Source organism: Acipenser ruthenus, chromosome 2, assembly GCF_902713425.1.
Source record: "Acipenser ruthenus chromosome 2, fAciRut3.2 maternal haplotype, whole genome shotgun sequence".
Taxonomy (NCBI): domain Eukaryota; kingdom Metazoa; phylum Chordata; class Actinopteri; order Acipenseriformes; family Acipenseridae; genus Acipenser; species Acipenser ruthenus.
This window is the reverse complement of record NC_081190.1, coordinates 71,366,674-71,388,479: the sequence shown is the minus strand read 5'-3', so window position 1 is coordinate 71,388,479 and position 21,806 is coordinate 71,366,674. Positions and strand designations below refer to the sequence as shown.

At 36.3% G+C, this 21,806-nt stretch overlaps 1 protein-coding gene across 6 annotated transcripts in view; it reads right to left on the bottom strand.

Moving 5' to 3' along the window:
• Positions 1-21,806, bottom strand: part of LOC117409230 (nephronectin-like) — a 60,257-nt gene that overhangs the window by 22,058 nt on the left and 16,393 nt on the right. For 4 of the 6 annotated variants that reach the window (XM_034014922.3, XM_034014923.3, XM_034907640.2 and 1 more), the window contains 7 exons: positions 21,133-21,225; positions 17,060-17,152; positions 11,627-11,746; positions 8,337-8,456; positions 7,867-8,001; positions 7,104-7,226; positions 2,975-3,319 (listed from right to left, as the gene is read on the bottom strand). In XM_034014922.3, coding sequence (XP_033870813.1) covers positions 2,975-3,319; positions 7,104-7,226; positions 7,867-8,001; positions 8,337-8,456; positions 11,627-11,746; positions 17,060-17,152; positions 21,133-21,225 — 1,029 coding nt within the window. The remainder of the gene's footprint in view (positions 1-2,974; positions 3,320-7,103; positions 7,227-7,866; positions 8,002-8,336; positions 8,457-11,626; positions 11,747-17,059; positions 17,153-21,132; positions 21,226-21,806) is intronic. The other 2 variants (XM_034014925.3, XM_034014926.3) reach the window with 1 other exon arrangement.

Genomic DNA, 21,806 nt, shown 5'->3' with positions numbered 1-21,806 from the left:
AGGGATATTGGAAGTACTAAACAAGTGTCCCAAACCACTTGTAAAACTATATCACACTTTATCTCTGGTAGACTTTAATGCTCAGCTATTCACGTGTGATTACAATCAGTTTATAACAAAGGTACATATTGTGTGTTTGTGTGTTTTGGGGGGTGGTTTGAGAACTGTTTGAATTCATATCTACAATCCAGTCACAGATTATTATTTTAAGCAGCTCTTTTGAATCTGGGAGCGAAACAGTCTTCTATTCAAAAGTCTGACATTATGGATACATTTTCAAAATCATGCTTGGTAATTCATATGCATGTCAATGTGTTACTGTTAAATTTTTTTGTGTTTCTTATTTTGTAATGCAAGTGTAAGATTCTCTGCTACATCACTTTCTTTAAGTGTAGGTTGACGATTTTCGGTTTAAGTTTGAACAGTTTTGATAAGGAGCATGCAAGCCGTTTTCTTCCATCCAGTATTTTGTTAATGATCACAAGTAGCTTGAGGTGTACCAATATATGCATCACATAAATGCACTATGATCCCTGACCAGCTACAGTATATAACAGTTTAACAATTTAAGCTCTACGACAGTGATATAGAATGTAATGGATCCAATCTAGAAGAACAAGCTCGGTAAGGATGCCCAGATAACATGCTGGCACTCCAGCAATGCCAGGCATTCTGCTGATTAAGGGGTTAAACAGAAAAGGTCCGCCCGATGAGTTAGCTGAGCTATGGTTTCGTTTCTTATTTAAGCATGGAGGTATCAGTGACAAGAGTATATTCACTGCCAAGAATCCTGGATGGGTGTCAGGTTAGAAATGAGCTAGAAGACACTGTCAGGAATGCTTGTATCTGCCAGCAAAAAATAATTGCCTTTGTTACTTTTTTCTAGTTGAATAAAACCTGGGGAAGTCGCTTCTCAGGTAAGTTTAGCCAAAAGATTTACAATAGTAGCAACTTAGATACAAAGCAATATCTGAAGATATCCACTATCATGATCAGCTTTTTATTAGGATGATTTTCTTCAATCTTTGGTGGTTGTAATAAAGACATTCTTCTGTATGAGTTGGACACCCGCTAGAGATTTGTCTAAACTTGATAATAATCAAGCAGCCTACCAGATTCAAAAGTAATTCTCCAGAAAGCAGAAGGATTCCCTGTTAGGTAAGATTATTTTACATTACGGTTTAGGATCTATGATCGCTCCAAAGTACTCCATTGTGTTATATCCCTTAATTAATTTAGAAGTAACTCATGTCATTTTCAAAATATAACATGCACCCTGTATATAACATTGAGCTGCATTGAGTTACACACACCTTTTGTAGACTGGTATACTATATACACTATAAACTATTTACTTTAACCCAGTTATAGGAAACACCTTATATAAAATGCCCAACCCTAACATACCAAATTTCTAACAACATTTGTAAAAGGCTACATGTTATACTCTGTCTGCATTTAGTTCAACTCAGCCCCACATTGTGCAAGCTAGGTTTCAGTAGTGCCTTAAAGCAATACATTTTCTGGTGGCTAATATGTAGCATTACAGAAGCTGACAAATCTGGTCAGAAATAGTGTGCTCATACCCAGTGTGATTACATCAACACCTTTTTAATTAAACTTCAAGGATTGGTGCCTTGTCTCTTGAATTAGCTTATTTTGGGTAGTCTGTCAAAACCCCAAAATTGCAGCTTCTTTTAAGAGCAAAATAAAACACCCTTGTTTAATTAAAAAAAAGCAGTATTATAAACGTATAACAAAACACAAACGTTATGGTATCCTTTCATAATGCGGGCATGTTGGCTGGTAAGTGAAACACATAACAAAAAATGATTTAAAAAAAAAAAAATTCTGATTTGTGTCTATATGCGGTACCAACCATAAGTACACTCAACAGCATAATACAGTAGGTTTGATTGTCAATTTGGAACATAGTAACATAGGACCATCGTTCTGACAAGCATATTAAAAATGAGGTGGTTTTATACCACAAATTAATAAATTAATTTGTGTTCACAAGCAACCACAACCGGTGGAAAAGCTGTAAGCACAAAATGTCACCTGTTCTGAACTAAAGAACCTATTTGTTTTCACTTGTATTTGTGAACCAAGAAACCCAATGTAGGCAGAGTGTTTTCAGAAATCCCTGCCAGTCCTATAATTAACTCCCGCTATAGTGAAGATAAATAAGGGCTCACAGTGTACTTTGGCAAGCGCCTGTGAAAACATGCACCACATTGTAATGCAATGTATGAAGCTAGCTGGCACCAAGTCAGTTTAACATCTTCGGCTGCAAACTCTCATATGACACCTCTTTGTGCTTTACTTACCAGAAACCATCCCCAATTTATGTTAATCTACAGGTCCACAATAAAGCATCTGAGGCCTGTTTCTGTTTTGAGACCAAGCAGACAAATGATGAAGCAAAACTGTAATATAATCTACCTATTATTGAGGTTTCCAAACTGGTTTTAGCATTGTCAAAGGGGGATTCTTTACTCCCTTAGCATAGGCTGACTCACAGATGCCCTTGAGCCTTTGTAAATAACAATGGGTTTGCTTGAGCCAAAGCTTGTATCAGGATTGACTGGGGTATTTCCTAATGCTGCCAAACATGCACAGTGTTCATTCTCTATAGGACAAAAGGTCACAGAGTCAAATACATCTCAGGGTTTACATGGACAAACATCTAAGATCTATGTGTGGGGAAAGCTAAGACTGTATTGGTAAAGCTTAGGGTGCTGTTCTTAAAATTAGATATCTGTAAAAGACTACATCAAACCCAGGAACTAAATTTGATGTTAAAAATGACTGGATTTCTCAAATAGTCATTGACATCACTGTTGTGGTGAGAAACCCTGTTATGAGGAACTTTAAGAAAACAATAATAGTGAACAAATATTCTGGGTAATGCCTCCTTTGGTGTTACTAGTATACCTGTTATTGCATGTTAACAAATAATACATGGACTTACTGTGCACATCCCCTCTTGGTTTAGGGGAGACCTCAATTCTTATACTGTTGTCCACCGTAGTATCTCTCTCTGGAGCTGTAGTCACAATAGGCATTTTGGTGGTGGTGACAACCATAGGCTTCCTGGTGACAATGGGGGCTGGGGTGGTTCTCTTTGGTGGTGCAGTAGTTCTGATGGATTTGGTAGTTGTGGTTTTTATTGTAGTGGTAGTTACAGTTTTTCTGGTGGTTACAGGTAGACGGGTGGTGGTTATCTTTCTGTCACAGTCAGAATCAGGGATTTTATTTTGACATCTGTTGCCTTTTGTGGTGTTCAAATTTCCTGGTAGTGGTGGGTCAATAATGACTGCAAATGAAAAAATAGGCACTTTGTATTATTATTAATTTCAATACTTTGCACTGACGACCCAGAACTGCCGAGTCAGTCAATCACAGATTGTCAGCTCAACTGGTGCTCAACAGCAACAAATCGAGACGGACAATTCAGCAATACCTGGCGCTGTTCAGATAAACTATAAGCAGCACTGACAAGTAATAAAGTTACTTGTTTAATAAAGTTATTTGTTTTTTTTTTCCCTAATTATATATGCAATCCTTTATGAACATGTTTGGAACTACTTTCCTAAATCTTTTCTCAGCGGAAGGGTGCCTGATGAATCATTACAAGTCCAAGGTAAATGTAGGTTTTAAAATGCTTTTTTTTTAATAAAATAATGAGAAAATTGTTTTCTGATAGTGATAGTGCCCACTTGATGAAGGCTCTTGACCTTGACCTTTGTTAGCGCCCTCGCCTCCGGCTCTGAATGCATAACTCCAGTCACGGTCAACTACCACACTGTAGCGCCTTCATCAACTGCCTTCATACAATTACATTATGTATTATTAGAAAATGGATCAGAGATGTCCTTTAACCTGATTGGTCAATAGGAGGTCCCTAATCTCTGGCAAAGGACCTTGAATGTTATCGTTCAAACTATGTTTAATTTCTAATCTACATAAATATGGTATTTCATGTATTTTACCTTTTTTGTCTACTTGATGAAAAAAAATGTCTGTTTTAGTACACGCCATCTGAACGTTGTCTGTCCTATACGTTCAATCTATCTATTTAAAGTTAGTATAGCATATATATATATATATATATATATATATATATATATATACAGTGCCTTGCGAAAGTATTCGGCCACCTTGAACTTTGCGACCTTTTGCCACATTTCAGGCTTCAAACATAAAGATATGAAACTGTAATTTTTTGTGAAGAATCAACAACAAGTGGGACACAATCATGAAGTGGAACGAAATTTATTGGATATTTCAAACTTTTTTAACAAATAATAAAAATTGGGCGTGCAAAATTATTCAGCCCCCTTAAGTTAATACTTTGTAGCGCCACCTTTTGCTGCGATTACAGCTGTAAGTCGCTTGGGGTATGTCTCTATCAGTTTTGCACATCGAGAGACTGAAATTTGTGCCCATTCCTCCTTGCAAAACAGCTCGAGCTCAGTGAGGTTGGATGGAGAGCATTTGTGAACAGCAGTTTTCAGTTCTTTCCACAGATTCTCGATTGGATTCAGGTCTGGACTTTGACTTGGCCATTCTAACACCTGGATATGTTTATTTGTGAACCATTCCATTGTAGATTTTGCTTTATGTTTTGGATCATTGTCTTGTTGGAAGACAAATCTCCGTCCCAGTCTCAGGTCTTTTGCAGACTCCATCAGGTTTTCTTCCAGAATGGTCCTGTATTTGGCTCCATCCATCTTCCCATCAATTTTAACCATCTTCCCTGTCCCTGCTGAAGAAAAGCAGGCCCAAACCATGATGCTGCCACCACCATGTTTGACAGTGGGGATGGTGTGTTCAGGGTGATGAGCTGTGTTGCTTTTACGCCAAACATAACGTTTTGCATTGTTGCCAAAAAGTTCGATTTTGGTTTCATCTGACCAGAGCACCTTCTTCCACATGTTTGGTGTGTCTCCCAGGTGGCTTGTGGCAAACTGTAAACGACACTTTTTATGGATATCTTTAAGAAATGGCTTTCTTCTTGCCACTCTTCCATAAAGGCCAGATTTGTGCAGTATATGACTGATTGTTGTCCTATGGACAGAGTCTCCCACCTCAGCTGTAGATCTCTGCAGTTCATCCAGAGTGATCATGGGCCTCTTGGCTGCATCTCTGATCAGTCTTCTCCTTGTATGAGCTGAAAGTTTAGAGGGACGGCCAGGTCTTGGTAGATTTGCAGTGGTCTGATACTCCTTCCATTTCAATATTATCGCTTGCACAGTGCTCCTTGGGATGTTTAAAGCTTGGGAAATATTTTTGTATCCAGATCCGGCTTTAAACTTCTCCACAACAGTATCTCGGACCTGCCTGGTGTGTTCCTTGTTCTTCATGATGCTCTCTGCGCTTTAAACGGACCTCTGAGACTATCACAGTGCAGGTGCATTTATACGGAGACTTGATTACACACAGGTGGATTCTATTTATCATCATTAGTCATTTAGGTCAACATTGGATCATTCAGAGATCCTCACTGAACTTCTGGAGAGAGTTTGCTGCACTGAAAGTAAAGGGGCTGAATAATTTTGCACGCCCAATTTTTCAGTTTTTTATTTGTTAAAAAAGTTTGAAATATCCAATAAATTTCGTTCCACTTCATGATTGTGTCCCACTTGTTGTTGATTCTTCACAAAAAATTACAGTTTCATATCTTTATGTTTGAAGCCTGAAATGTGGCAAAAGGTCGCAAAGTTCAAGGGGGCCGAATACTTTCGCAAGGCACTGTATATATAGATAGATAGATATATGTTTTAATACAAATCAAGAATAATGTTTTCTGTCAGCAGCAATACAGAAATAGCAACTAGTTTCCAGTTTGAATGCTGTTAAACCTTTACATTAGCAAACTAATACCATCCTTGTGCTATGACAAGATCCCTGTGATTCTACATAACATATAAAGTGCTTCCTAGGCCGTAGATCATAACCCTTCCAGATAAGACTTCTAAACGTAACTGACCTTAAGGGTTGACTGGGTTTTTAAAGGGTGAGCAAATAAGACTAGAAATGCCAGAGGATGAATTGAGAAAATGACGACAGTAGGTGCTAAATGAGCCGCAAATGACATTTCAATGTCCTCACAATGCTTACTAAAAGTACCACACAAAAATTGAAAATTAGCCTGTGACAGGGCGAGGAGCCCTGCACATGAAAAGGGCAAAGCCCTGCCATAAATGTATTTATTTTGTTTTGTTATTAAAAACAAATGTATTTGTTTATTTTAGAACAGGGTACCCCTCCGCCCCTGTGCAATTTATTATTTTGTATTTGTTTTGTATTATTATTATTATTATTATTATTATCATTATTATTATTATTATTATTATTATTATTATTATTATTATTATTATTATTATTATTATTATTGTTGTTGTTATGATTTATTTATTTATAAATATGACAGCGAAACCTTATGTTTTTGTTATTTTTATTTAAATGTGTTCTGACAGAGGCGAAGTCGGCAGCTCGTCCTCTGCCAGTAGTAATTAAAAAAACTCATGCAGACTGTGTCCGAGGGGTAATGAGATCACTGATAGTTAACCCCTCGGCCATAGTAAATAAAAGCCTGCAGCTCTCTGCACTCGGGGTGGGTGATCTAGGAACAAGGAACAAGAGCGAGGTAAACTGAAAAGAAAACAAAACTAAAATAAATCTGTGTCAGTGAAGGCTACTGCCCAGCCTGACCGATCTATGTGTTTTGGGTTCGAGATTTTGTTTTGTGTAACTGTTTTATTTTCGCTCTGTGAGCAACTGTGTTTTTTTTGTTAAACCTTTTGTTAAACCTATTTTATTTTTGTTGTTTTAAATAAACAACACAAACGCCTTTGCACCTGCAGTAGTGCCTGTGTTTTCCTTCCTGCATTCTGGCCTGAAGTCACCACATCGGCTACCCTACCACATAGCCCCATTAAAAAGGTATGTTTTAAAACAGCCAAGTGAATCAACCACGGATAGATTCAGGGAGAGAATTACACAATATGGGGGCATATTGGACAGTATTCTCCGGAGTATGGCAATCTTCTTTTCAAAAACGCTGAATTGCTGTTAGTTGGATGCAAATAACTTACGTTTACATTCAAAGCCGGTCCCCTTGAAGCCTCCTTTGCATTTGCATTTGTACGAGCCTGGTGTGTTGTAACACATGGCAAAGCTGCTGCACTGGTGCACGGAGGAAAGACACTCGTTCACATCTGTAAGAAAATCGATAGCTTCAATATTACTGTGAGAAATCCAAAACTAAAGAAGGAATGAATATTGCATGAATATTGTGAAGAAAAACAAAACCAATGAATCTGGGGCAGACATTGGGTGATGGACAACAATATTCTAAGATCACCACCTTGGATAGTAGGCTCTGCAGCCAAGGCATATCTATATATTAAGTGCTTTTCCATTATCTAAACAGTATTGCTACATCTCTTCTGAAAGTGAGCTTCTACCTTTTAGATTTAAACATTTTTTTACAGGGACATAAAACACCTCATGATGAAAATGCATCCAACTTTAATGTCCTAGTTGAATTCCAATGCAGGGTGAAATAAATTGTGACCTGGCAAAACTCACTTGGCTAACTCAATTTCAGATCACCTACACAACTCCCAGTTGAATAGAACATCCCTGAGAATTACTTTAACTGCTTAACTGTGGATTGTGTAAATAAAAAAAATAAAACTGCTGCTATTTCAAAGATTTCCTTTTTATATACAGCAGTTTTCAAAAAAGGCAAATAACTCCCAGCCAGTTCACTTCAGTACAGACAGTTCACATTTGAAAAACTATACATATAACTAGACAAGTACAGTGCATCTGCTTCTCTTTAGAGATGATTACCTATGCACTGGTATTTTCCGTTGATGTATTTTAGGTCGAATCCCTCATGACATTTGCAGATGTAACTTCCAAAGGTGTTGATGCACTTCCGGAATCTAGGACACACAGCTCTGCCAGTGGCACATTCATCCACATCTATAAAATCAATTTTGTTACAACGTACTTGATGAATTATGAAGCTGCAAGATTGGATATGGTTTAGTCAGGAAAATAAGTACCATGAGATCCATAATAAATTACAGTATCATAAAATCCTTTCCCAGGAATTTCAACTCTGCTTACATTGCGAACATCTTGCAATTGGCATAAAGTTGTTACTTTATTAAACTATCTTTGAATATCTGGCCCTATGTTCAAACCTACTTATAATGACCACTCCCAGCACTATCTAAATTTGTATGTGAAATACACTTTCATGCAGCGATTCATCAAAGCTCTGACTGTACTTCACTGTGTATAACTGCACGTACCCACACAGGTTCTGCCATCGGGCCCCAGCTGTAGCCCAGGTAATGGGCAGCGGCAGCGGGTCTCTCCTTTTACCACATCACAGCCGTACTGACAGTTTGCCATGGAGCAGGAGAGGGCATCTGTGAAAAGTGGCCATGTGTGTTAATACTGTAGTTCAATTCAATTTGTAAAGCTGTTTCGTGTTAGATATGAGTAATGAGTAATCCAAGTTTTATGAAGAATCTGTGTGAAAATGCATAAAATAAAAAAGGAACATTTTGGATATTTTAATAAGAGTTCCATTTGGTATTCTTAAAACCAGTGTATTTACTGCCTTATTAATTATGCACAGATAATTCGCAACATCCAATATAATTATTTAGCAAATTTCCCTTTTATCTCTTACTTTTTGACCAATAATACATTTGGAAGCTGTTCCCCACTGGTAGTCATTGCTACAGTAGTTTATTTCTGTGGTATATACATCTACATTACTTAGTAGGACATTACTTAACTATATCAGTTTAGGGCCTCGAAAGGGATCAGATTAATAATTGTTTCTGTCCCATGCTGTACAACACTAATCTGCCAAAAAGTAAAGTAAAGTAGGTACAGTATGTGTAAATATGATGTAACAGTGTCTGGCCTGTAGTCATTCCTAATCAAAAACAGCCAAGAACTATGACTATAAAAAAAATTATATAAAAAGTACACTGTACATGTTCACATCCCTTTCACCTGTTACATAATTATAAACAGAATTATATTCCTTGCAGAAAGAAAAAAAGTAGTTAAAATAAACTTAATATAAGTAAAAATAAAAAGAAACAGACATATGTTTTGATGAGACACTGATACAGATTTCTCACTAATTTGAAGGTTTTTTTGATAAGACTATATATATATATATATATACAGTACTGTGCAAAAGTTTTAGGCAGGTGTGAAAAAATGCTGTAAAGTAAGAATGCTTTCAAAAATAGACATGTTAATAGATTATATTGATCAATTAACTAAATGCAAAGTGAGTGAACAGAAGAAAAATCTAAATCAAATCCATATTTGGTGTGACCACCCTTTGCCTTCAAAACAGCATCAATTCAGCAGTGATGTCAAAAAGTGATAATTCCTCTAGAGGAAAATATACTTGAACTTTGACCCATTCAACTCCTCGAGACCATGACTTTCAATTCAAACACAAAATGTCTTGTTTTCAATCACTTGACAATACTCACAGTACAGAAATGTTAATTAATGATGTACATTCGTATCTCAGAGAAACTGGAGAAATGGATAACGACATAGATAGTCTGTACAGCACTGAAACACTATGTTTAAAAAACCTGAATTGTACTGCTGAACCTCGTCTTCTTTAATATTAGCATCACAAGGGTATCCATGTATTATAAAAAATAATAGATGGGCCTCTACAGTGAGTTACAGGAAAACAATTCCATTTTGGGTTTCTGTGACAGTTTATAAATTACTCAACCTTCGGTCTCGTAATTTATTACATCACAGAAACCCTAGATGAAATTATTTTCCTGTAACTCACTGAAGCACATCTATTTCTATATATATATAATCTTATGAATGATTACACGTGTAACAATTTTTTTTTTTTTCGTTCCTGGGTAGTAAGTGTTATTTCCTAATTTCTTATGCCTCAAAAGTATAGAAAATGGCTATTATTCCCCACAAACTTTGCTTTTGTGACCAGGACAGTGATATTTAGAAATTTACCTATTTTCCAGAACATTCCCGATAGATTCAGTGCTGAGTAAACTTGGAGTAACTTCTAGAACTTTCCAGTAATATAAATAGTAGTATAAATACAGGGGCCTTAAGCCCACCAGTTCAGTTTAGTTCCAGCTGCCTAAGTGGATACATATCTGCATTTTTCTGAGATGGCATCAAGGTCATAGGAGACTTCAAAATGGTGGCATTCCTGATGGGTCTCCAAGGCGGTTTTACCAAGTTTCCCTGCTATCTTTGCCTTTGGGACAGCAGGGATACCAAGGCGCACTACCACAGGCGGGACTGTCCACAGCGGACCGAGTTCTCTGTGGGGAGGAACAACGTCAAGTGGGAGCCACTGGTGGACCCCCGGAAGGTGCTGATGCCACCACTGCACATCAAATTGGGCCTTATGAAACAATTTGTCAGAGCTCTAGATAAGGAGTCGGCAGCCTTCAAGTACCTTCAAGACTTCTTCCCTAAGCTGTCTGAGGCAAAGGTCAAAGCCGGTGTCTTCGTCGGACCACAGATAAAGAAGATCCTGGAGTGCAATGAATTCCCCAAGAAGCTCACTAGTAAGGAGAAAGCGGCTTGGAACAGCTTTGTCGCAGTGGTTCGGGGCTTCCTGGGCAATCACAAGGCCGAAAACTATGTGGAGCTTGTTGAGAATCTGGTGAAGAACTACGGCACAATGGGCTGTAGGATGTCCCTCAAAGTCCATATCCTTGATGTTCATCTTGATAAATTCAAGGAGAACATGGGAGCGTACTCGGAGGAGCAAGGCGAGCGCTTCCACCAGGATATACTGGACTTTGAACACCGCTACCAAGGACAGTATAACGAGAACATGATGGGAGACTACATTTGGGGGCTGATTCGTGAAAGTGATTTACAGTATAATCGTAAATCTCGAAAAACTACTCACTTCTAAATCTTTTGTAGTCATTTTTGTATTGCTTTAGTATAAATACATGTTAATTTGGATTCATATGTTATTTTTTTCTGACTTTATGTGAACGTTTTCTCATTGGAAATAGGTAAATTTCAAAATATCACTGTCCTGGTCACAAAAGCAAAGTTTGTGGGGAATAATAGCCATTTTCTATACTTTTGAGGCATAAGCAATTAGGAAATAACACTTACTACCCAGGAACAAAAATTGTGTTACATAGTGTTATGCATTTAATGTTATGGATAAAAGATCAATATAAACTCCTGCACTGACAGCAGAATAACTCACTATAGCTTGCTCCGGGTCAAAAATTGTGTGCAAACACTGTGCTGACAGATTAGCATTCCTTTGAGTGAGGTATTCAACTGCATTAAATATCCCACATCACTTGCCCTTGTTATACAGTGCATGTTTAGCTTGTAACCTTGTCATAAAAATACTTTCACTGTTTTAAAAAGAATACTGTTACATTTGAGTATGTTGCGAAATGGAATAGTAAAATAATAATAATAATAATAATAATAATAATAATAATAATAATAATAATAATAATAATAATAACAACAAAAACAAAAACTTTAAAGCTGTACTGCAGGACACAGGGGTGTTACGTTTACTTACTTCCGCATGTTCCATCAGGCATGAGCATGTAACCATTCAGGCAGTAACATTTGTAGCTTCCATAGGTGTTCATACACCTATGTTTACAAGGCCGTGGCTTCAGTCCACACTCATTGAGATCTAGAGATAGAAAAGACATTGATTAAGGGTCTTGTTAAAAGGCCACTGGCATCACAGAGAGCATCCAGAGGTCAGAAGTCAACACTGACAGTCCACCCTGTCTGGTTTGCCTCTTGCATATGACACTAACTTTACAGGACTCTGGAAATGTAATGGTATGTTTCAACAGGCCCACACCATCTTGTGCATGACTCTATTGGAGCTGCCTGTAGACTCATCCCTACTCATTTGAACACATTTCGGCACATCCCTCAATTTGTCTTTTTAGTATATCATCTTAAATGTATCACTTGTTTCAACCTTTGTCCTTGAATATTTCTAACAGTCCAAGATTTTTCTTCAAAAAGGAACAAAGTATTTGTGTTACATCTGCATTATTTCCCAGTGCACGCAAAAAAACCCAAAAAACAGCCTTAACATCTTCTGAGAGTTTAAATAGTTTAAAGCTACAGTACAGACAGTGATTGGAAAGTTATTGATCAATGTTATCAGTTATAATTGAATACAATACCTGCTTTTTGCATCTCTTTATGACATGTTCCAAAAATATGAAACATATGCTTTTGTAACATGAATTAAATAAATTAATGTAGTGACTTGCTGTTCCCAGATACATCAGACAGATGCTTATCTAACCTTAAATTTATGATGTCTGGTAAAACTTTAGAAAATATTGTTGGTGTATATCTTGTTAAAGGTTCAAGTGAAATTGTATTAGCTTAGGAGCCATACTTATGGAACATAACATTACGGTTAATGTTGATGTCTGCTCTAAAGAGGGGGCTCTGTGGCACGAAAGACACTGAGGTGCTAAAAGTAACATTCTGAGTTTGGATATCAGCCAACATATGGGTCAAGAGTGGTGCCATTCTAATAATATCATAACAACTATATCAGTGGAGTGGGTGTTTCTCGGGAAAGTGTTTAGCATGTTTTAGTAGTGTAATTCCACACGTTCGAAATAGATCTTGCTTACAGTCCATGTGTAGCAGCTTCACAGTCCACTTAGAAGCAAAATGTGCCGTGTTTAGCTTCAAGAAAATGACTGGAATTCACCCTTTAAAGAGGCATGCTGTAAATATTTCACACGACATGTCTTTAAATAGATGAATGGTTCTCAATCGCAGATGCAATGCTGTTTCTGTGTACAGTCACATTAACAATAATTGATGAGTTCAAGGTTTTATGGCAGGGATCAGATTACACATGTAGGCTGCTACTACATTCAGAATTTCTTCCTGATACTCACTTCTGATAAACTGAAGTATCTTAATGTTCTGATATCCTGGACTTCTAGTTTGGCTCCATGTACTTCAAATACTTTATACAGTATCAAAGATGTACCAAAATATACGTTTTTATTTAAATATAATTGCATAGAATTATACTATTACTGCATTTGAAAATGGTGTTTCAGATCGATAGATCTCTAACTACGTACCTATGTCATCATTACGTACCTACGTACCTCATCATTCATTACCAGCAGGGCTGTTATCTCTTGTATTTGTAATCAATGTGCTGATTCCAAGGATAAATAAAAACATCAACAAAACAATGACAAAATAATGTCTTCAAAGCAACAGAAGAAGTAATTAAAACTAAATACAAATCTGATTCCGTATTTTTTTAAGTTTCAAAACTTTCTATATATATATATATATATATATATATATATATATATATATATATATATATAATCAAAGATTAACTGCTTAATGGACAAGCTCTCCATCAGGAAATTATATATATAAAGTTATTATTATCCTTCAGGGGAATGTTTCCGGCTATAATCCTAACAAAATTCTTACATGGATTACAAAGTATTCCATTTCAAGTTTAGAAATTATGCATTCTCAACATAACAAAGCATTTTAGTCAGAATCTGTCATGACTGGGTCAGCATCTCCCTCTCTGTTTGAGAATCTTTTTTCAGACCCTCTAATGTTCCCCCTTAGCCTCCAGATAAATCCTTATTTCAATGGCTGGAAATCAGAGCTTGCATTGACAATTGCACATCAACAGCCAATCCACTGACACCTGGCCTCTGAAACCTCATGACAAAGCCTTCTCAGTCCAGACAAGAATAGTCAGTTTTGAAGTTCCCACTTTTTTAAGCGTGGCTACTTTCCTGGAAATGGTGTAGGTTATACATATAGGGCTCTATGTACTAATATTACTTACGTGTTCGTAAATACTGCAAATTCGTAGCCTGTCATTCATAGAATTTCTGCGTGCGATGTACTAAACAGCTATTTTTTTGTGAATAACTACCATAATATCACAGCAAGTTTACGAACAGCATAAATTACTGCTCATTATAAAGGAGAGATCTGAATGTGCGTCTCATTATAAACAGATTTGCAACTCCGAAAGTCAAGATTTAGAACTTCCTTCTGGCAAAGATAAATGAGTGGTATAGTGAACAGGAAGAAGTAGTAGGCAGATATAATAGGATCGAGCTATGGCTTCTGAAGACTCCAACCTTGATACAACTATGGCACAGGCCTAAAAGAAAAGGAAAACACATTTCCACAAAGATGACATTTACCTGTTAGTTAGTGAAATGGAAAAAAATCGGGAAATATTATTTAACAATTCGCAGGGCCAAAAAAACATTAAGAAACTAAACATGGAAAGAAACAACTAACAAAATAAATTAACTGAGACCAGTGCCGGCGCTAGGATTTATTGTGAAGTAAACCCACCCCCCCACCCCCCCAAAAAAAAAAGAAATGAAAAAAACGTGGAGCGCTGCTGCAGCACAACCTAAAGAAAACCTTTTGAAAATATAAATACATCAGCAGCAAAATCTGAATCGGTTAAAAACTTATTTTTTTTCTTCAACAAAACATATTTTAATAAGACAGCAATCAAGTAACAGTATATCCAAACATTTTAATAGTTTTAATTAGTAACTCGATTTAGTTAATATTGAAACATATTAATATTCTCAAAATTTTTACAGAACCTATTAATCATAGGCACCAACTGGATTTTTAAATTAATGTTATCAAATACAAAAGTTAGTATGAAAACATTTATATAACAAAAAAACACATCTCAAAACTTAGCCTGCAAGTTTTTATATTTCTTAGTCTGACCAGCTGGCTGGACCAGTAAAGACATTTGGATAAACAAAAATATGTTAGATACTAAAATTAACTCATTATGTTTTTGATATCCTGAAGTTCTGGTTTGGCATCATGTACTTCAAATACTTCAGTAGATGTGGAAAGTTTCAAATACTCACCGCTTTGCTATTATATACTGTATATAGCCTGTAATTGCCCCTCCCTCCCCACACACACACACACACACACACACACACACACACACACACACACCATTTTTTTTTAAAATTCAGCTTACTACTTTTGCTACGTATTTGCTTTAACTTCTGTTAAAATTCCCAACAATCAGCAAGGAACAGTACAGGAGAATGAAATAAATAAATAAAAATATCATACTCTCCTGCTGTGCATTTTTATAGCTCCTGAGCTTAGTCCAGAAAATGCCAACTGTACTACGCTAAGAGGTAGCCCTGTACTGAAACCAGAACCACCAAGAGAGCCCAACTATATGGTGGCTTTCTGAAAAGGATGGAGACCAGCTGGATTTAGCTGTTCCAGAGTCACATTCAATTTCTGGTCTCTTAAAAGAAAACTGGAGCAGCCTGCTACAAACAGTCAAGCACTCGTAATTAGGTATTTCAAAATGGGAATATTATGAACGGCTTCAATCCCTAGGAATAAATAAATAAAAAATATATATTTAGCAGGTTTTGTTGTTGCCATAATGATTTTAATATACAACAACATGCCTCATGTTCATGCCTAAAAAACTGAATTTGCTCATCTGGAGCTGACTGTCTGTTTAGCTTCAAACTGAGATCAAAATCCAGATGTACATATCAACATGGCTTCTAGTTGAAACTACAAATAGAAAAGAAAACTTGCAGTTGTTATCTTCTTATCTTCATTTTCTATGAGGAACCAATGTTAAAATAAGTAAAAACAAAAGCAAAGTCAATACATTTTCTCCAAAAAGCAGGTCCACAGCAATAGCACATGCTGCTTAGCAAGAATATTTTTTTAGTAAAGAATAAAGTGGGAAAACAGAAATTAAGACAATGAAAAAGATATACTGTAGCAGAGGACATTTACCACAACTTTGTAGTATCATTTGGACTGTACATGATCTACTTGGTATGCTCATTGTAATTGGACTGATAAAAAAAATCATTCAGTGAATTACTGGGATGATTTATGACTGAGGTACATTTAAAATATTTTATTCGCCTCTCCATTTTTATAGATGCTTGGAAACATGAATTTAACATGTGTGGAAAGGAAACAACTTACTTAATGGAGAGCACTCAAGTTTTTAAACAATAAATTTTAAACAGTTTCAGAATTCAGCAGCCAAAAATACATTTTTATAGCACCTTGAACTGCACGTGTTACACATATAAATAAATAGTATTTATTTTTCTAGAAATGGATGAAGATACAATTAGATTGGGGGTCAGTCTGATTGTTGAGTTTGCTTATTGATCTATTTACCACTTCCATAATTTCATTATCTAATTTTCTATGGAGAAGTACTGGTATCACAATGTAGTTACTTGGACAATTTGAATCAACACCCAATTGTGACTTCTAAGTACATAACACTGGTTTCTGACCGCTCCATAGATATCACACGGAGCACAAGATAGGACACAGCCCATACAGACTATACATACAGTCTAGGAAGGTGTTTAATTTCAGACTTTTAGCTACCCAGTGTTTATTTTAATATTCATGAATAGATTTCAACTAGAAAGGGTATACATGGTAACTGTTGACAGGATGTCAAAAAAATAAATAAAGAAGAAATGTGACGTCAGTGAAAATATTGTATTAATGAACAAGAAGTCCTCACCATGGTAGCAGCCCTTTTACAATTCTCTGCATCTCTAAATGAAACAAAACAAGAAGTGGGATCACTGAAGCACAGGCATTTCAAGCAGTCACAAATAAAAAGATATATGAAAACGGAGAAGTACAGTAAGAGAGTTTATAGTTGAGATAACAGAGAGATAATGAAAAGATAAGGGTCTTGGGAGGCTCAGCCAGGACCACGAACTTGTGTGATCACATGCTTTGCTAAGGCATGTTTCTGCATCCACCAGCCGGGGCTCTATCAGGACAGGCAATGCTTTTGGTCTGGTAGAGAAGTGGGGAGGCAGCAAGACTCGCCGGTGTAAGCCGTGCAGGTCTAGGTAGGGTTGAGGGGGGAAGCCGCCTTAGGAATTACAGACTTGCTCACCCGCTGTAGGTGCACCTGCTGGTTGGTGATCCATGGGAAGAAAGAGAGGAGGGTGACTGTCCCACATTGGGGGAGTTACATACTCCTGCTCATCTTCATGAGAGCCAGAGGAACACCAAAGACAAAAACAGTACACAGGTAGATAGTGAAAAATAAAGCTTCCTTTTTTATTGTTTATTCATCAGAGTGAAATTGGAGGGGATTTAAAAATGTGGGGTTTTATTTGTTTTAATTCCAATTTTTGTTTAATTATGTCCTCCAATTGGCACCACACTGCCAGAATACTAGTACCATTGACATATAGGCCAGACTAAATTAACCACAATAACTGTGAGTGTATACCCTAATCTACAATATATGTCTATGGTACAAGTGGAGATGGGAACACAAGGAAGCATTTTAACTGTAAGACAGGTGCCAATTCACAAGTGGGAAACTAAACATTGCTGAACCACCGAAATATACAAAGTTTTTAAACTCTTAATTGATGCTTTCTAAAATCAAAACTCTTTTGACAACAGCGTTGCTTAATAATCAATGTTAGACTAAATCCAAGTTGCAGGTTTCTAAATTATTTCTTTAAAGAAGAAAAAAAAAAAAATTGAATAGTTAAACTAAAGAGTTTTGAAACACAGTATATGTTTTGTAGTAATATACTAGGTGAATATATTTAAAGTACTCATTAGAACCTTAATTTCATCTCAAAAGCATATCAAGTAGACCTTTTAGTTAAAAAATGTTGAGGATACAAAAGCTATTTTCATTGAAGGATTATTGCACTAAAAAAACAGGTTTGACTAATGTATATTTTATTGTAGATATATTCAGTATAGTCAAGTCTGCTTTAACAATTTTCTTTGGCACAGAACTCACAAGCAATACATTTACTGAGTACTGGTGCATAATGATGCTTTTTCAATGAGTCCTGAATGGAAATTTGATGGAGAGAATGCCGAGCATAACTTGTGCTCCATCACATATATCTTAACCCTGACTAACGGACTTTACTTTACTGATAATTGTTTATTGTTGAATATAATAGTAATAGTAAGTAATTAGATGATTGAGGAGGAGCGAGAGGTGGCCGACTTTAGTTTTTGGGGGTCTGGAGAGTAGCTGTGTGCTCTGAAAAATTTATTCAATACCAAAAAGAATATTTAGAAATAGTTGGGTTGAGTTTAATATATTGTTTTGTTTGCATTGTTTATTTCTTGCTTAAGTTTTTTTTTTTACTTTCTGATTGAAGTTCAACAGTTAATACTTGCATTTTATTACTTCTCCTGTCTGCTTCCTGCATAACATCAGCCACTTCACCTCACTATCTTACAGGAAACAATGAAGAAAAACAATTGGTGATAGTTTTCTGTGTACCTTGGATCCTGAACTGAATCTAATGGGCAAGTTCCATTGGTAATATATGGCTTCTTGAGTAGTTTAAACACTAGAAGCCCCGCTGCAGTCATTTTGGCAGTTTTTGGTTTTAAAATGTAATTTTCTCCAGTCGTGTAACACATATGGGACTGCGCGTTCATGTACTTTTCTGTCCGTATGTATTAAATATTCTCACAAAGCATGAAACGTGGGAGTGCAGAAATAAAGGAGATATATTACATTATACCTAAAAGCCCCGGGAGCAGTCACATTGACGGCCACATAGAAAACAGTTGTATTGTGATTATACAGAACGGTATTCTACTTTGTTATTTTTTATTTACTAGTCCGCAGTGTGCTTAGCTGTAATTAGATTAGTCTCTCTGCCTGAGTTAATGACTGACAGTCTACTGTTTTTCAATCAGCCTTTTCAAAGGTTGGTGCCTGCTTGCCAGCTGTGCTGTTTTGGTCAGTCAATTAGCATCAGGACTAGTGAAAATAAACACCAGAGACCATGGAGTTTTACAATGCAAGAATATATGGAGTTGATGTTTTGGATCAGATGGCACGGAAGTATTCAGTGAAAGCTGGCTCCCGACGGTGGCCTTTTCAGGTGTTTTACAATTTATTGGACCTAGCAGTCATCAAATCCTGGGTACTTTACAAAGAATGCACAGAGAAGAATTTACCAAGGAGAGAATATATTTTACAGTTAGCACAGGAACTTCACAAGAAGCATTTGGAACAGAGGGAGACTGCCAAGCATGTACCCACAGCTGAAGCTGGCAACTCCGCTGAGAGCCGCAAGAGACGCCAATGCCAGGTTGGCAAGAGCAATAAAAATATAACTTCGGGCAGCTGTGCCCTGTGTAGAGAAGCGAATTATCTGTATTGATTGTGAACAGCCTTAGACTCAAGGTAAAGGAATATCATTTTGTTGAAAAAAAAGAAAAAAAGAAAAATAAATTAGACTTTTTTTTATAACTTTTTGTGCGCTTATTTATCTACGTTGTTCAGTTGCTTTTGTGCATCTGATAATAAACCGATTGCTTTTGAAAAGTTAAAAATGTATTGCTATCGTTTCAGTTTTATAAACATGTATGTTGTAAACCGATGTCTGTTCAGATGTTTATTTATTTACATTTTCTTGTTTTGATTTGTAAAATAAATGTTCATATATATATATATATATATATATATATATATATATATATATATATATATATATATACACACACACTTTGGGTTTTCAGATGTTTATGTAACGTACTCAATAAAAAAATAAAATAAATAAATTACATCCGACTGTTTCTCCTTTCTTATACTATTTGTAGTGTTTTGAATACAGCTGTCAGTAAGATTGCTGCGGGGCTTCTAGGTATGAGTAAATCTCCAGTCCTTCTAGTGTTAAGCTCTGGAAAGGTTACTCGAAAAGCATGAAAGTGCGTAAGTGTGCTTCTGTCAGTTAGCAGTGAAATAAAATACAATGGGGGTATTCAAAGGAGGTTCAGATTGTTGGTTCTCATTTAAAATAACCGAACAGCTGAACCTCAGCTTAGAGCTACTTTACAGTAAATGCATGTAGCTCATCCTCTTATCAATGAAGATTTCATGTTGATAGTATACCATGTTGACCAAAGTAGGTTAAAAAAAAAACATCAGGGGTCCAGAAACCCACATTAATAGCCAGCATGTACACATTTTTTAAATGGCTACCACATTCTTTGGCTGTATTGCTAGCTAATTTTAAATTGAAAGTCAGTCTACAGAGCTGCCCTTTTCAACTTCTAGTTAACCTTGTTTGTCTAAGACAGAATGCCCCCTGGCTTGTAGTTTATTTCTGTAATGCAGGTACATTTAGATTTTGGGTTTTCATCAACAGCATCATTTCGAGGATCTAATGTGAAGCGTAAAAGGTTTTCTACCAACGAAACAGAAACATACTATTATTAATATTCAATTTCTAAGAAGGAAACAGAGCCAGACTATTTATAATATTCCATTAACCAAGGTGACACGCATCACCAGAAATTACCAGTGAAATGTGAGCCAGCTGATTTTTACATTCCTGATGGGATTTTTAGTGTTCATAATTACAGGGTATCCTATTGCTGACTTGGGGGTAGATTGTAAAAATTATTTTATGGTTCTAAACCAATTACCAATCCTTTGTTAAAATTTTTGAATGGTTTCCAGAAATGCGTATCTCTAAATGGAAAAGTGTACTTTATGTTGTGCAGAATTCTGGGCCTTCTCTTTGAGTTTAGTGACAGTTTTGAGGACAGCAACAAAAAAAAGATTGTTAAAAGGTATCCTTTGGTTATCTGGTCCAAGTGAAAAAACTAAAAATTGCTACGGAAATATTTTAAATAAATAAATACAGAAGTGTCTGATACAACATATAAAAGTTTTAAGCTTTACACATTGAAATACATTTAGATTCTCTTGAACCTTCTTTTTTCTCAATCCTTGCCCTTCTGTTCCTTCATTGAAGAACGAAAATTGACAATGGAGCCTAACAGACTGACCTGTTTGAAGATGGAATTTGTGGAACTATACCAGTCTGAAAGGTCAACTAAACAAGTTTAAGTGTTGATACCAGATTCTAATATGTGGGTTAACCCTCCGTTCTGATGATTATATAAACGTTTTAAGTGGGGTTAAAACTGGTCTACTGGTAACTCACTTCTGCTTTGTCTTACCCTGGTTACAAGTTTTTCCTGTGTATCCTAGGTAACATTTGCACTTGTTTGGTCCCACGCACTCCCCATGTTTACATTCAGGTTGGCAGAGCGCTGTTGGAAAAAAAAAATAAACATGTTAGTTAATGTCAATTACTGTCAATTATACCTAATCTTTTTGAGCATTATACCTAATGGTTTTAAAAAGGAAATGTCGTCTCTCTACCTTTACAGCCTTTTTTGACTCTTGACTGGAGTGTTGTGGGGTCAATCCCAGGTGGGGACACTGCTGCTGTACCCTTGAGCAAGGTACCTAGTTTGCTCCAGTAAAGACCCAACTGTATAAATGGGTAATTGTATGTTAAAATAATGTGATAGCTTGTAACAATTGTAAGTCACCCTGGATAAGGGTGTCTGCTAAGAAATAAATAATTATAATAATAATACAAATCAGACATACTTTAGTAGAGTACAACCAGCAATCTTCAACAACAGATACATTGATGCAATTGACTGTATCTCATCCACTGTGACATCCAAAACTGGATTTTTTATTTTATTTTGGTATGGTAATTATGTTTTACAAAGGTTTGGGCCTTTTTCATGTAACTTCCGCCAAGACTACCTGTTGTACAGACATATGTGGATTTAAATGGCTTGTCATCCAAGTGTTACTAAGTATCATAAGCTTAGTT